Source organism: Urocitellus parryii, chromosome 3 (assembly GCF_045843805.1).
Source record: "Urocitellus parryii isolate mUroPar1 chromosome 3, mUroPar1.hap1, whole genome shotgun sequence".
Lineage (NCBI taxonomy): Eukaryota > Metazoa > Chordata > Mammalia > Rodentia > Sciuridae > Urocitellus > Urocitellus parryii.
Genome location: NC_135533.1, coordinates 58,049,217 through 58,065,135, shown reverse-complemented (window position 1 = coordinate 58,065,135; position 15,919 = coordinate 58,049,217). Strand labels below are relative to the sequence as shown.

Genomic DNA, 15,919 nt, shown 5'->3' with positions numbered 1-15,919 from the left:
ATTTTATCAATCTCACACTTAGAACACACATTGCTTTTACAACAAAGCATTAATAATTAAGTATTTTAAGTATTTAAAACTCCACACATTTCAATTTTTCCCCTATATAAATAAGCATCATTCCCCTGGAAGATTCTTCCCAGTTTTATTATTTTAAAATTATCCAGGTTGTTATGCTAGAACTGAATATAAAACATGATCCCCCTGTGTGCATAGCTACAGTGATGTGTATCTAAATTTACCATTTAGATACATTTGCAGGGTTAGTATGAGATACATAATTAAAGATCACTACTTTTTATGAAAATGCTGTTTTCTGTAGTATAACCAAAGCACAGCAAAGGCACATACTTAACACATAATACCACTTAACATTACTAGAATGGTATGAAATAAAAAGAAAACAATAGGGCTGGAGGAATTGTAGCTCAGTGGTAGAGCACTTGCCTAACATGAGTGAGGCACTGGGTTCAATCCTCAGCACCACATAAAAATAAATAAATAAAATAAAGGTGTTGTGTCCACTTACAACTAAATTTTTTTTTAAAAGAAAACAATACATTACACATGAGAATAGTATTTAGAGGTCCTTTTTAGTGTTCAGTATCACTGAACTGCCCCTATTGAGAAGGAAGGATAACAGGCAGGACCCAGGACAAGCAAAACCTGGGATTCTTTCTGAAATATGAAAGTAACAAATGTGTCCATCAGACACATTTTATCTTTGGATATTAAAACAAGTAGCCAGGAAATATTGGCTTTCTACTGAAAGTGGAAAACAGAAAATATAGAAATGAAAATATTCAAAGAAGAGAAAATTACTGTTCATAAAATTATAAAGTGCTATTTATTTATTTTAAATATTTATTTATTTATTATTTTTTTAAAGAGAGAGAGAGATTTTTTTAATATTTATTTTTTAGTTTTTGGTGGACACAACATCTTTATTTGTGTGTGGTGCTGAGGATCGAACCCAGGCAGCATGAAAGCACTACTGCTTGAGCCACATCCCCAGCCCCAAATATTTATTTTTTTTAGTTGTAGTTGGACACAATACCTTTATTCCATTCGTTTAGTTTTTATTTTTTAAAATTTTTTAATGTGGTGCTGTGAATTGAACCCACGCATGCTAGGCGAGCACTCTACCGCTGAGCCGTAATCCCAGCCCCCAAAGTGCTATTTATTAAAATGCACTAACCAGCTTGAATGAAAAAAAAAGATTTAGTTACAATGTCAACTAGGAAGGTTGTGAAGAGCAAAGGATGACAACTTTTCCCTGTTTCTGCACCACCTGGGTAGCTGAAAGGGTCCACATTTTTTTTAAATTTTTCAGTTGTAGATGGATACAATATCTTTATTTTACTTATTTAGTTTTATGTGGTGCTGAGGATGGAACCCAGTGCCTCACATGTGCTAGGCAAGCACTTTACCACTGAGCCACACCCCCAGCCCCCACATTTCACTCTTTAGAGAAGACCCACACAAATGACTGCGTGTCCATTGTAGTTTATTTAGCATTAGTGAACAGTACCTGAAGTTTTGTCCTCCATAAACATGTCGAAAGCAATTCTCCCAACAGGGCCTGCGTCTGCCGGGGAGCGCTCATGCTGGGGTACTGGAGCACTGCTGAAGGTGTCCAGCATGACAGTCCTCTGGTCAGCAGAGCCTGAGATGAGGACATTGTCAATAGCCCAGTCATTCTGGTCCAGGCCATCGTGTCGTGGCTGCCACCAGCGAAAGCGAGTAGCAATCTCTTTAGCATCAGGAGGGAGAAGGATATTCACAAACCTATGAGAAAAAGATGGTGGTAGGAAAACCCTTGTCACATATATGAGTAAAACACAAGCAACCTGTGATAGATATTTTATGTCACATGGCAGGCGAGATAGGAGAGGGCGCTAGCTAAAATAATTTTTTAAAGCCACAATTAACTGGCTTGATTCTACAGTCTTGGTAGTCACTAAATTGAGGAAATAGAATGTGAACAAATGCAAGCATCCTGGAACTCCCCACGTACTGGAACTGTCTGTGGCAGGCTTGGAGGGACTCCACAGGGTTTTGAATACCTGGGGTATCTGTAGGCCTACAGCATGGCACATTAGTTGGCACAGCCAATATTGAGGGTTTTGCCCCTGTTCTCAAAGGGTGGTACGAATGTCTCTTTCCCTTGGCATTTTGTGTTCATTCTAGTCCCCTGAGTGCCAGCAACTGGATTGGAATATGGACACTGGATTGTGACAGGATGTTTGAGCTCTCAGGTGTACACTATCAGGTGTCTGAGGTATAGACACACATTGTTTGTATGCTTTTTTTGATATTTATTTTTTAGTTGTAGATGGACACAATACCTTTATTTTATTTTTATGAGGTGCTGAGGATCGAACCCAGTGCCTCACGCATGCCAGGCAAGCACTCTACCCCTGAGCCTCAACCCCAGCCCTGTTTGTATGATTTATCAAAAACATTCTATGAAGAAATACCGAATGAGAAATGAGGTAATAATAAGCCAGCCTAGCATACTCTTCCTGACTTAGTCACCAAAGACAAAGAAATACATAGGTCTGTGTTCCCACATGAACTTCTTATTAGCTAGAAATAAGGTTTTGAAAAGTCCTCTAATCAAAATATGCATTAAAACTCAGGAAAGCATCAAACCCTTTTAAATGTATATTCACAATTTATAAAGTCTGTGTGGAAAATAGTTTTCTTAGGTTTACTCTCCTCTGCATAAAGGATCATTTCTTTTTTTAATCTATGCTAATCTAGCTTTCTTTAATTTCAAAGGCTGCCTTTCAGTGCTCCTGGATGGGACTAACCAGCTCAAGTCCATCCCAAGAAGAACCCCCCGCTGAGATCTTCAGTGGCTGTCACTTGAATCTGCCTTTCACATTAAAGAGGTTTCATGACTTTGGTTTTGTTTACATGGTATCATCTTGTATTTTTTATTTTTTCCTTCGTCTCTTTTTTATGTCTTCTTTGAGATTACAGTGCCCAGGATAATCGGCAATATTCCAGGCATGAACCAACGAAGATTCATCAAAGCTAAAAAGCTTTTAGTTGGGTTTCTAACACTATGATTTTAAATACTATTTTGATTTCCCCTATCATTTTGTATACTCTTTGGATCATGGCAACCTAATGGGTATTGATATCAGGGAAGAAAAGTACAGTGTGGATTTTAGACCCTTACCTGTGTTATTCCTGCCAGTGTAGAGACATCAGCCTCTAGGCAGAGTCCTCTACAAAGTTCATTTTCCTCATGCTTCTCATCTGCCACTTTCCACTTGTGTATGTGTGTGTGAACGCCTTGTGACGTCTTGTAATGTACCTCACCAATTCAGCACATTTAATTAACATTTTCAAATACATTAATAATATCAGAAATCTACCAGTTTCTGGGGGGATGTACAGTTGTACTTCTTTATCTGGGACAATGATTTTTTCCCCCAAATAATTGTTTTTTAGTTGTAGTTGGACACAATACCTTCAGTTTACTTATTTATTTTTATGTGGTGCTGAGGATTGAACCCAGCGCCTTGCACATGCTATGCGAGTGATCTATCCCTGAGCCACCCTCTACCCACTTAGCCCCCCTTTATTTTAATGTGGTGCCGAGGATCAAACCCAATGCCTCACAGGTGCTAGGTGAGTGTTCTACAGCTGAGCCACAACCCCGGCCCTGGAGCAATGATTTTTTTTTCTGTCCTGTTTCTAAATTAGTTTTCTTTCTCTGATAAATCCTTAACCACATTTAAAAAATTTCTGGGGTAGAAAGTTATTTAAGACTGCTTGAAAGTCTAAATAAATCATGACCACAGTTCCCACCTTGGTCAATGTGTTTCTCCTTCAGAGAACTAAGTAGATCGGATGGGATGCTTTCACCCTGTAGAAACACAGCTCCCTCTCCTTGTGCTTATGCTGCTGAAGTGTTCATGCTTCAGAGTCAATAAAGTCCTCCCCAAAGACCAGGGAAACAGATTACTTGACTTGTGTATTATCTCCTCTTAATAGGTGAGTACATTTTTTTTACACTGTTACACTGTGTACCACTTAGCTTGCAGTTGGAGTCCTTAGTTGATTTGCAACTTTAATTTAAAATTAACAGGATTTAAAATTTTGCTTGTAGAGATTGCTGCTATTTCCTCCATTACCCTTCTATTTTTCTTCCTCCAAATAGGAGCCAATCTTTTTATCAAGATGACTAGTTCCCCAGAATAAAGACAAATCCAGCCTTCCTTGCATCTGAGTGTGGTTATGTGACTAAATTCTAGGAATGAGAATGGAAGTATGTGCTACTGTTAGGAAGTGGCTCTAAAGAGACAGCATATCCTTCTTGCCCCCTCATCCTTCCTGCTGCCCTTTTTGAATTATGAGATCAAAGTCACACTATAAGTGTAGCAGAACAAGGAGATAGAAGGAATTGGGGGTCACTGCTGTTTGTGAAGCCCCCACAGCAGCCCTAGGCTACTTTTTGGGGGATTTACATGAGAGCAAAAAATTTTTGTTCAGGTTATATTGGTGGAACCTATTCTTAACTGATATATTGAATTTAAATAATCATTTATAAATGTGTTATTTTACTCAATTTTCAACCTGTATCTGGCTTGTCATATAGTAAGGGACTATCTTTTTTTATTAGTGCATTATAGTTATACATAGAGTTTCATTTAACATATTCATAAACATATATTACATAATTTGCTCCATTTAGAACCCCAATACTTCCCTTTTCTCTCCCCTCTTCTTTCCCTTGATCCCTTTCTCCACTCTATTGGTTTTCCTTCTATTTATTTATTACCCATATGTTTTGTATTTCTTTCTTTTTTTGAAACCAAGGATTGAACCTAGGGGCACTTAACCACTGAGCCAATTCCCAGGCCCTTTTTTTATATTCTATTTTGAGATGGTCTCACTTGTGTTGGGCCTTGCTAAGTTGATGAGGCTGGCTTTGAACTTGTGATCCTTCTGCCTCAGTCTCCCAAGCCACAGGGATTACAGATGTGCACCACCCCTCCTGGTTATTATCTGTATTTCTTGATTGGGTTGTATTTCTTTCCTCCTCTTTCTGCCCTTCCTCCTCTCCTCTTCCTCTTCTTTTTCCTTCTACTTTAATGAATAGGCCCTTTTACTTTTTAATAATTACTTCGACCTTTGTAACTGATTACATTGATTGCTTTTGGCCCTACAATAGTATTTTTTCCTCCTTTCCCCCCTTGTCTTTTATTGGTGAATTATAATTGTACATAATGGTGGAATTTGTTGTTACATACACACAATATAAATTTTTTTTTAAATGACCCATACGCTGTGTGTTTAGTCAAGGTTGTTTAATAAGGGGTTCTAAAATAGACTTTAGACTTCTTAAGAATGCTTACATCTAATTTTATTTATTTATTTTTTAGCCCAAAATTCTCTAAAACTGAGTGGATACTATATAAATAAATATTTGTTTTTCTGTTTTCATTTTCCCAAAATGTTAAAATTAAACATCATACACTTACTATGGGTTTTTGCATTGGGTTTATTCACTGTTGACTCATGATAGCATATTTCTTCTTATTCTGGACTTAAAAACTGTGTTTTTTTTTTTAAATGGGAATTGAATTCAGGGATGCTTTACCATGGAGCTGCATCCCTAGACCTTTTTTTTTTTTTTTTTTTTTTGGACTGGGGATTGAACCCAGGGGCACTCAACTACTGAGCCACCTCCCTAAATAACTTTATTTTTTTTCTTTAATTTTTATTGTTGGTTATTAAAAACATTACATAGTTCTTGACATATCATATTTCACACTTTGATTCAAGTGGGCTATGAACTCCCATTTTTACCCTGTATACAGATTGCAGCATCACATCGGTTACACATCCACTGTTTTACATATTGCTATACTAGTGTCTGTTGTATTCTGCTGCCTTTCCTATCCTCTACCATCCCCCATCCCCTCCCCTCCCATCTTCTCTCTCTACCCCATCCCTAAATAACTTTATACTTTTTATTTTGAGACAGGGTTTCACTAAGTTGCTTAGGGCCTCACTAAGTTGCTGAGCTGCCCTCAAACTTGCAATCCTCCTGCCTCAGCCTCCCAGATTGCTGGGATTACAGGCATGTACCACCATGTTCAACAACTGTTTTTAAAATAAAAACCCAAACCAGCTATTTATTCAGTCCAGAAATCTTTCTTCATGACAGATACTGATTTCTAGTAGCTTTGGTGAAGATTTTTGCTCAAAAGACTACTTATTAGAGATAAAACAGAACACAAACCCAGGTTTACTGTACTGGTCATAGAAAATTTCCATTAACAGATTCCAGGTAATGCCTCCATTGATAGAATATTCCAAGAGAACACCTTGGTTACGGTTGTTTGGTGTAATCAGACATCCATACATGAAGTAAAATTGGATAAACTCCGCATTGGTGAGGTTTAGATCCACGGTGACTAGCAATCGACTACAACCCTATGGAAAAGGAAGAGAATAAAAATAAATATTGATAAAGAATCTTGATTGCAGATTACAGAATTTCTCTGGTTTCTGTCCTTTGTAGTCCAAGTCGTGTCGTGGCACTGGTTTTCTTATCATCCTTGTTGCTCTGCCAGCTCCTAGCATGGTGCCCAGTAAGTAGTAAATACTCCGCAAACATTTGCTCAACTGTGAGATTTTAATATTCAAGAACTTCCTTACTATATGGAAATTTCAGTATTCAATACAGAGGGTCATATATTTCTAAGGAGATTTTCTATACATGTGTATTTATCTAAAAGTATATATAAATTTATTTGTTTATTTATCTATTTATTTATTTATGGTACTGGGGACTGAACCCAGGGCCTTTTACATGCTAGCTAGGTAAGTGCTCTACCACTGAGCTACATCCTCAGCCGTTTTTAGTTTGAGACAGGGTCTCACTAAGTTGTCCAGGCTGGCCTCAAACTGGTGATCCTCCTGCTTCAGCCCCCTGAATTTAGGTGTTACCACTTTACCTGTCTCTTTATATATATATTTTTAATAAGCAAGGTGAAGGGTGGGGTTAAAGAAACTATTAAACTATCTCTTGTTATTGAATGGCATTTATTTTATATATATATAATGTATTGTTTAGTTGTAAATGGACATAATACCTTTATTTTATTTATTTATTTTTATAGGGTGCTGAGGATCAAACCCAGTGCCTCACATGTTCGAGGCAAGCGCTCTACTGCTGAGCCCCAGCCCAGCCCCTACTATATACATTTTTTAAAAAGGCATCAGCTATTAATGGAATGGCACATTGAAGATGGCTACTTTAATATGAAAATTTTAATGCCTACATTTGAAAATTTTTGTATAATTTAGTTAAATCACAGATAATAGTTGCAATGTTTTTTATTGGTAGTAGATTTTAATGTCATCAATATTCATTCACTAATTAATGTCTATAGGTAGGTATTTCTTGGTTGAAAATATGTGGAAATCTAGGTCACTTAAGAGGTCCACGTACTCCAGGAAGAGAATCCTAAACACTGTGTTCTTGATGTTGATGATGATGAAAATCCTATACACTTTATTATTTTTACTGTTAAGCTAAAATACTAAACACAAATAATACACTTCATTAGGACCAATGCAAACTCAAAGGTAGAGCATGGTAGAAAAAAATAGAGTTAATAGCAAATTTGTTATTTTCAAAAAATTAATTTGCCTGTCTAATCATGATTTTGGAGAAACTGTGTTCTTAAACAAAGTTCATCTTTGGCAGCAAAGGAGAATAATTGTAAATTTTCTTAAAGAAAGTTCCCAACATTGCTGCTGTCATTCACAAAATAATATGCTATAAATACAAGTGCCTAGTAATTACCGACAATTATTCTTTCTTGAATAATTTCAGAAAGAATTAATTGTTGTTAATACATTCAGGAATCATCAAAGCTCATTTTCCAGATTTTTGGCTCCTTAAATCCCAAATCTATTGCAAGCTCAAGGGTTTTCAATTAGAGTTATATCCAGATGGAAGCCCCCACACACTGTGCAAGTGCTCGCCCTTCCAGGATTGAAATCCATTTAAGTCCTTTAAAAATGTGTACTTAAATATTCCCTGCACTGATACTACTCTGCATAATTAAATTGGCTGAACTGATTTGTGGTAGGAAAATACTGGAAATAATCACCATTTTCTGATTTGTATAAAGTTGCAAGATCAGATCAATGTTGAGCATTTAGGGCAACTAGGGTAACTAACCCTCTGCATCTTGATTTACCCATTATACTTCAAAAGAGATTCAACCATTTGGGGAAAATTTAAAGGATGTAGAAATGAGTAACCAACAGCCAAGCCCTCACCCCGCTGAAATGGAGAGCCAGGCCCGAAGCCACAGCCCCACAGACGGTACTCAATTTTCCTCCGTTCACAGTCAGCCAGTTCTGGTTGGAGGGAGCTCGATTGAAGTTGTCTTTGAGTTGGGTTGGAAGGGAGGTCTCAGGCTCATCACAGTATAGGCCACCCCACTGCTCATCACAGCTGGATGTGGAGAAAGAGGAAGGAAAAGTCAACATCAAACAAAACCCCTGCAAGTGTATTCTCATATTAGTGAAGTCAACTCTTTTTCCTAGTCCGGGATGATGAAAGGTTACTGATTTTCAGAGCTTGCCAGTATTCACTTACCCTCCTTAACAATGCTTTAGGTTAGGAAAAAAAACTGAATTAACTACCTCTAGGCTTTCCTGAAATAGTGACACTTGGGGGCTACAGGTAGAGAAAAAGAAATGACTTCAAAGAATATATTAAAACCCTGTCTCTCCATGACACAACTCTGGATGGCTGACAAACGATTACAGCTGACAAGGTGAACTGGTGGGTCCTAGATTTATAAAACTGATGTTTTTAATGTAGGCTTTGGGTCAATTTAGAATCTAAGAGGTCATGTTGCAAGCATCTGAAGATAATTTGCATAGTAACTGCCATCTTTGACCAAAGGACTGACTCCCCTGTTCAGGATGGAAGGGGATGTGAATACAGAACTGGGAGGCTCAAGGGTCTCCAAGGTCAGTCTGCAAAAGGGCTATGATCATTAATCAAAGGAAAGACTTCCCATGATGTGGTGATTAGTGGAGGAGAGAATATGTATTCTCTAACATTATTTTCCTCCATATTACCCCACCCAAAAGTATAATCTTTGAAAATAAAGCTCAAGCTATAGTGTGAGTACATGCATTTGTGTGCTAATGTGCCCACAGTTGTACTCATACACACACTTTATTTATATTCTTCCAAACATGCTACAGCTTTCTAAGAATAATATACTAGGCCTCTTTGTCAAATATGCCTGGTAAATTGACCAGACATTTATATACTTTCTTATGCAAACAACATGGAATATCAATTAAATCATGACAAATGCATATCATTACAAATATTCATACCTAAGTGAGAAAAATATATATGATGTATTATTTTTGATCAGAACATACTGAACTCCTGAACTTCTTCTAATGACTGTTTCAAGGCTCAAGTGTATCACAAAAACACAGAAGGAAATAAAATACAGCCAATTATAATTTAGCTTTCTCCTGACAAGGTAGCTGTTGTTCAGTTCCTAATCTCTAAGCAAGAATGAAGATATAATACCCATCAACTTCACAGTTAGCTCAATATCATATTTCAGGAAAAATGTATAACCTAAGGTAGCTTGGGAGCAATACAAAAACCAGTTTCAGGAAAACCTCCTGATGGGATGTGAATCAGAAGAAAGGAAAAAATTTACTTACACACAGCCTCCCTGGATGCACCTCCCATGGCCACTACACATGTCTATGCAGCCATCCCCGATATAGACGTTATCTATTGCCCATGTCTGTTGCTTGTCAAAAGGAGCTGGTTGATGCCAACGGAAACGAGTGGCTTGGGACCTTGGAAGAAGAGACTCACAATGAAGGATACAGTGGAATGGAATCCCAAATTTCGTATGGGAAACTTCATGGAGTGATACCAGGGCTGTTGCTAACTTATATTATTAAATTTGGAAAGGATGCCTGCCCTTGAGCAGATGTAACCTCTCTGCATTCAACTTTGGAACAAAATATGCCCTGGATTTCAGTCTCCACCACTTGCTTCCTAAGACAGATATACTTTTGTGCAATGGGCACACTGGTCCACCTCATGAAGCATACTTGAGGAATTCTCCAGACGAAAGCCTTAGGGACACTATGAGTGTAAAATGGGGGATCAAAGAAAACCTAGATAATTCTATAGAGAAAACAGAGGGTGAAAAATACAACCAGATTCACTTCATATTGATTTAAAAGCAATTTGGAGAACAAAGGTTCTCCATTCCAGAAGCAGAAACACACTTGCTCATGCAGTTTTGGGAGTGTCTTGTGAAAAACATAAGCATATGTTTTCAGAGGCACTAGATGGCAGTAAAATCCAAACAATCTGTGAGGTTCATGCAAAGTGAACATTAAATGACTTGTAAAGGAAATCATTTGTGTTTATTGATCCACATGTGTGTTGGCTTTTGACTGAGGAATATCTGTTTTAAAGGGCACAAAAGATCAAACATCAGCAAGGATCTTGTACTTTCTAATTGAAAACATTTACATAAAATGTAGAAAATAGAAAAGAAATGAATCAGAACTAAAATCTTCTTTCTGGAAAATAAATAGTTCAGTCCAACAAGTGTCTCCTGAGCATCTGTGCACCACTGATCTCTCCACAGTTCTCCTTGCTCCCCAGCTCCCATATGTTCCCCCAGCAAAGTCATCTCTGCCTAATTTCCTCCTATCACTTCCTGTTGCATTTCACTTAAACCCCAAACCCTTTCTTTGGCTCATGAGGTTCAGCCTGAGCAAGGCCCTCTCCTTTCCTTCATTCTGGCCACTCATGTTGAGAGCCTCACTTCCCTCAGTGCCCAAAGCAAACTCTTTCCCACCTTCCTGCATGCATGCTCGTCTTCTCTCTCACTCTTTCTTTGCCTGGTTCATCCCTGTGGGTCCTTCAGATCTCCGAGGAAGTGTCAAGTCGTCATAGACAATTTTTTTTCTTGACTCCTTTAAAAATGATGTTTGTTCCCTATTATTCTCTGTCATAGCAAACTGTTCGTTTCCTTTCACAGTATTCAGCCTAATCATAATCATGCATTGATCTGCACATATATTTGATGCTACCTGTCTCCTTGGAATGCTAAGTTATAAGGGAATGGGTGGAGTTGATCCCTTTCTACTTGACATTGTACATTTAATGGACAACACCTAGCGCTAAGCAGTGCTCTGTAGGTAGAGGGAATTTGATTTGGAGCCGCCATTATCATAGAAGGCAATGTTGTAAAGATCTCTCCCCACTTGGAGCTGTGCAGCTCAGTGACTCTGCTATTTTTAACGACAGAATTTATTAACAGCTATGTCTGTTTACATGCGGCACCATCTGTAAGTAACATAATGGAATGCCATATTTTCATAACTCAATTCTTGTATTCTGATAACTAGTCAACATTTATATCTGTATTCTGTCTTTCTTTTAAACTCTTACATTTCTAAAACGCAGGGAATACCTTCAGGGAATATTGTTTGGTAACCTCAGAGCTTATAGATAGTAAATAAAAATAAACATTCCTTGTTCCCCTAATATCATATACATGCTTCATCGAAGTTCTTATCATTTTGTGTTTAAACTGCACATTTATATGCAGTTCCCTCTGTTAGGTTATTCTCCTTAATTATCATCTTATTGTTGGCACCTATAGATTGCACTTCATAAACAGTCACTGAGAGAATATTAAGTTGATAGCAATAAAGATGCCCCCCAAAAGTAAAATAAAAGACATTTTGTAGAGTAGGGCCTGGGGTCAGCTGTGCAGGGCAGTGACTTGGTGGCTGTGGAAGGGGAGGAGAGCTTCCCAGCAGGTGTGAGGTGGCACGGGCTGCCCAGCAGGTGGTGGCTTTCCAGTCATGGTTGTGTTTAATCACAGTCTGGGCAACCACTGAACAGAGAGATCCAACGGAAGATTTAAGAGCCTGATGCATTGTTGGAGTTGACAGCCTTTGTGGGGACTTCCAACCCTGACATTTTCATTTGTGCAGCTCTCTGGAGTTCCACAGAAAAGGAAACAGTGGGAGACCAGGTGAAGAATGTACTAAAACCAGAGTTGGCCAGTGGAAGTAAAGTGAGTGAGGGCTCTAATCTTTGCTCTGCCACTAAAGAGTTCTATGTCGACGGTGAGTAATTTAACATCCATAATGAGGAGGTTACATTTGACCATTTCTAAGGCTCCTTCTCAAAAGATGATTTTTATATTCTTAGGAATAATTATGCCTAATAATTATGTGCCCATAAAACAAGGGTGCATATATCATCCAATATTACTTCACAAAGGGGAAGAACTAAAATATAAGTTAGCAAAGATCTGGAAGTTGAATTCGACCTCTAAGCCTTTCAATAAGACTCCTTATTCCCAGCACTGTCACAGTCTTGCTATGTGAAAGGGCCAAATCACTTATGTTTATGTGATGACACTTCCCCATCTGTAGAACTAGGAAATGCTACTTCCTGACTCACAAGGGTGTTGTGAAAATTAATTAGTTCATGTTTACCAAGACCTACAAGTATCTCGGTGTATCCCTTGGCAGGTGTCATCCTTTATCCTGAAGGTTCCTTATAATGATAGCCACCACCAGCTGCTGCTTCTTGGAGTTGGAGAAAAAATGGCCCCAGAGCAGATTTTTAATTTTTACACATCCTTGAAATCTCTCCTTTTGCATACATTTTTTAATTTATACCACTTCCTCCCCATCTAATGCACAAAGCAAGGCAACATGAGTGTTGTTTAATAAATAAATATTCATTTATGTCATCCTTAAAGAAAAAGAAGGACAGTAAAACACAATGTCTCTGGAATGCCCCTTTCAGTTCCTGGGGACCTGGTCAAGTCAAGGGAACAGAGAGCAACCAGGCCAGAAGGTCTGGATGGTAGTATCTTGAAGGACATTGACTTTCTCTCATGTATGCCGGGAACTAGGACAAGTTAGTGTTATTTGTAGAAAACTAGTTTTTTGCACATATGCCAGGACAGCTGCTCCTTGGGGTGCTGGTCAGACTAGGAACAAAGGAAGTTAAGCAAGCTAATGCTGCTTAACTTCTATAGTCTAGCTTATACAATCCCTCTCTCTTTGGTAACTGGTGTGGAACTTGGGGCACTGTGGAAAGAATATATGTCCCTGGCTGACTACCACTGGATAAAATGCTGTGAGGGAGAAGTGATTTTTTTTTTTTTTCTGGAGCATCATTGTGAAGGAAAGGAGGTGACACTTGGTAAAGCACTGTGAGTGACAGAGGTGCTCCTGCCCAGCCAAAGCCAACGGACTCTGGTGAAGTCTCCTATCTAGCCCATTGCCACAGACTCTTCCCCATAAGCATTTCCTAATAAAACCCTATATCTCACTCCCCTATTTCTGGGTTCTAGATCTCTCAACAACCTATCTCTGTCCTAGAACAAATGGGCTGTGGGTCCTACACCATTGCTAAGCAGTTAGAAAGTTACTGCCCAAAACATGGTTCCTATGACTAGCCTCTTGGTATGTTTCCCAACACTGCCTCCACATCTTTTAATAGATTTCAATACATTTCAGTTTTTGCTCTTTTCTTCAGGATGACTTCATCCTCCCACTCTAAGAGTGAAGATGAGGCCCAATGACCCAGGTCACACACTGATTCACTAATAAAACAAGGAAGGATCTTGTTTCATCATTACTTTGCATTCCTGTTCAGTAGATCTTTCAAACTATATTGCACACAACCTCTAAAAATCAAAGTTAGTAAGAGAAGATTTTAAATGAGCCACCCCACTTGGCCTTTCTTTTTCCCTTGGTAGAGAATAAATGGAGAACTTTGTAACAATCCTGGCCCAACCACTGACTGTGTGATATTGGGGAAAATCAAATAACCTCTCAGTCTCACAGTCCCCATTACAAAAGGAAGGCAGAGGGATCTAGAGGTTTAAAGGAGACTTAAGAGACATTTCTACCAATTATACTGATTTATCTTGACTGGGAAAAAAAAAACCTATGATGCATTTTGAGATGGGGGAAATCTGAACACTGAATATAGAATAAAGACAGAATAGGAAATTACAACTAATTTTTTAGGCATGATAACAATATCACAGATTTGTTGTTTTAAAGTCCCTCTCTTCTAGTGATACACACAAAAATATCTACAGTTGACATAAGATGCTGTCTAGGATTTGCTTTAAAATAACACAGAAGGACTTCTAGTTATGAAACAATGTTATCAGACATGAATTGATAATTGTCAAAGCTAAAGTACGTGAAGGACTGGTAAACTATTCTCTTTAATTTTCTATGTTTAGATTTTAAAGAGTCAACATTGTGAGCAAAACATTATCTGTAGTCCTTTTAAAATCACAGTGAAAATATTAATTTGAGAATTACAAATAAAAGAATGTGGCTGTCATTTTTAGATTAATATAGATTTTAATTAATTAACTAATTAGTTGTTTTTTAAAAAAAATTGTAGCATGGGGATTAAACATAGGGTGTTCTACTACTATGTTACACCCATGACCCACTATCATTTTTTTGAGGCAGAGTCTTGCTAAATTGTCCAGGCTGTCCTTGAATTTGTAATTCTCCTGCTTCAGCCTCCTGAGTAACTGGGATTTCAGGCATGCATTATCATGCCCAGTTAATTTAAAAATTATTTTTGCTGATAATTATAAGTAATTATGACATAAAAATAATGTATTTTGACTAAGTCCACTGAGGGCATCAAATACATTGGACCAGCCATCAAATACAAGACATTTTTTTTATAATTTGTAAAATATCTATTTCCTCAATGGAGATTGACTTGTAGTTAAACATTGTTTAATAACAGTCTTAATAATCCATATATGCAAAACACAGCCAAACTATACTTCTCTGATAAAACTTTGAAAACAATGTTAACAACGAATAAAGCTGAGAATAGTTGCCGAATTTATGTAATTAGTTTTATTCTCTATTGTAATGGAAGTAAAAATAGATTTAATTTGCTTTAACAGAGTGTCCAAAATATATTAATATATTTAGTAGGTGAAAATCAATAGTAGTATGACTTGTATTAGACAAAATTATTTTATTATGTCCTATGGTCCTGAAATACCAGCAATATTTTTGTAAAATAATGGCAGCAACGTTCAAAGAAGCAAAATGATATGTGAGAAGATGATATGAAAGAGAAGCCCAATACTTCTTTGGTTTGGGTGAAAGTTTTTAATGAAACAGTCAGTAATGTGAATGCTTGCAAAAAGGTTTTCAAAAGTTGCTATTATGCTGGAAGTAAAAATTGACAGAAATAAAGAGAATGAGGGCAAGTATAGAAATCTCTCTGTAAAAAAATGAACTTATAGGGCTGGGATTGTGGCTCAGTGGTAGAGTGATTGCCTAGCATGTGTAAGACCCTGGGTTCAATCCTCAGCAATACACAAAGATAAAAAAATAAAATAAAGGGTATTGTGTCCATCTACAAACACACACACACACACACATAATATAAAATGAACTTTTAACTCTTGAATATTTGAAGAACCCAGCAAACATTAAGCTTAGTTATTTGGTTTTCTTAGTATGACTCCATTTCTTTGCTAGTAGTTATAGTATGTAGGAATGTCATTGGAAAATATCCTTCCTCAATAAATTTATTTACCTGCAAAAATCTACAGCCTCCTTCACCCTCTTCCCACTACCTCAATCCTTCCATAGTTCACCCTTTCTTTTGCTTCCCACTTTTCCTTGGAACCTCTAGCAAACATTAAGTAGCTTCCATGCTGTGGCTAAAACCACCTGGCATCCAAAGTGTTGTAGTTAATCTTTAAACAAGGTGGTATCAGCAGGGTCATGAGGGCTAGTTGAAGGAATAGATCATCTTCAAACTGTGACTTAAAATAGC

General features: G+C 37.6%; 1 protein-coding gene across 2 annotated transcripts in view; it reads right to left on the bottom strand.

Moving 5' to 3' along the window:
* Positions 1-15,919, bottom strand: part of Reln (reelin) — a 452,281-nt gene that overhangs the window by 33,756 nt on the left and 402,606 nt on the right. For both annotated transcript variants that reach the window (XM_077796721.1, XM_077796720.1), the window contains exons 47-50: positions 9,745-9,885; positions 8,320-8,497; positions 6,266-6,459; positions 1,532-1,788 (exon numbers count right to left, since the gene is read on the bottom strand). In XM_077796721.1, the coding sequence (XP_077652847.1) occupies positions 1,532-1,788; positions 6,266-6,459; positions 8,320-8,497; positions 9,745-9,885 (770 nt within the window). The remainder of the gene's footprint in view (positions 1-1,531; positions 1,789-6,265; positions 6,460-8,319; positions 8,498-9,744; positions 9,886-15,919) is intronic.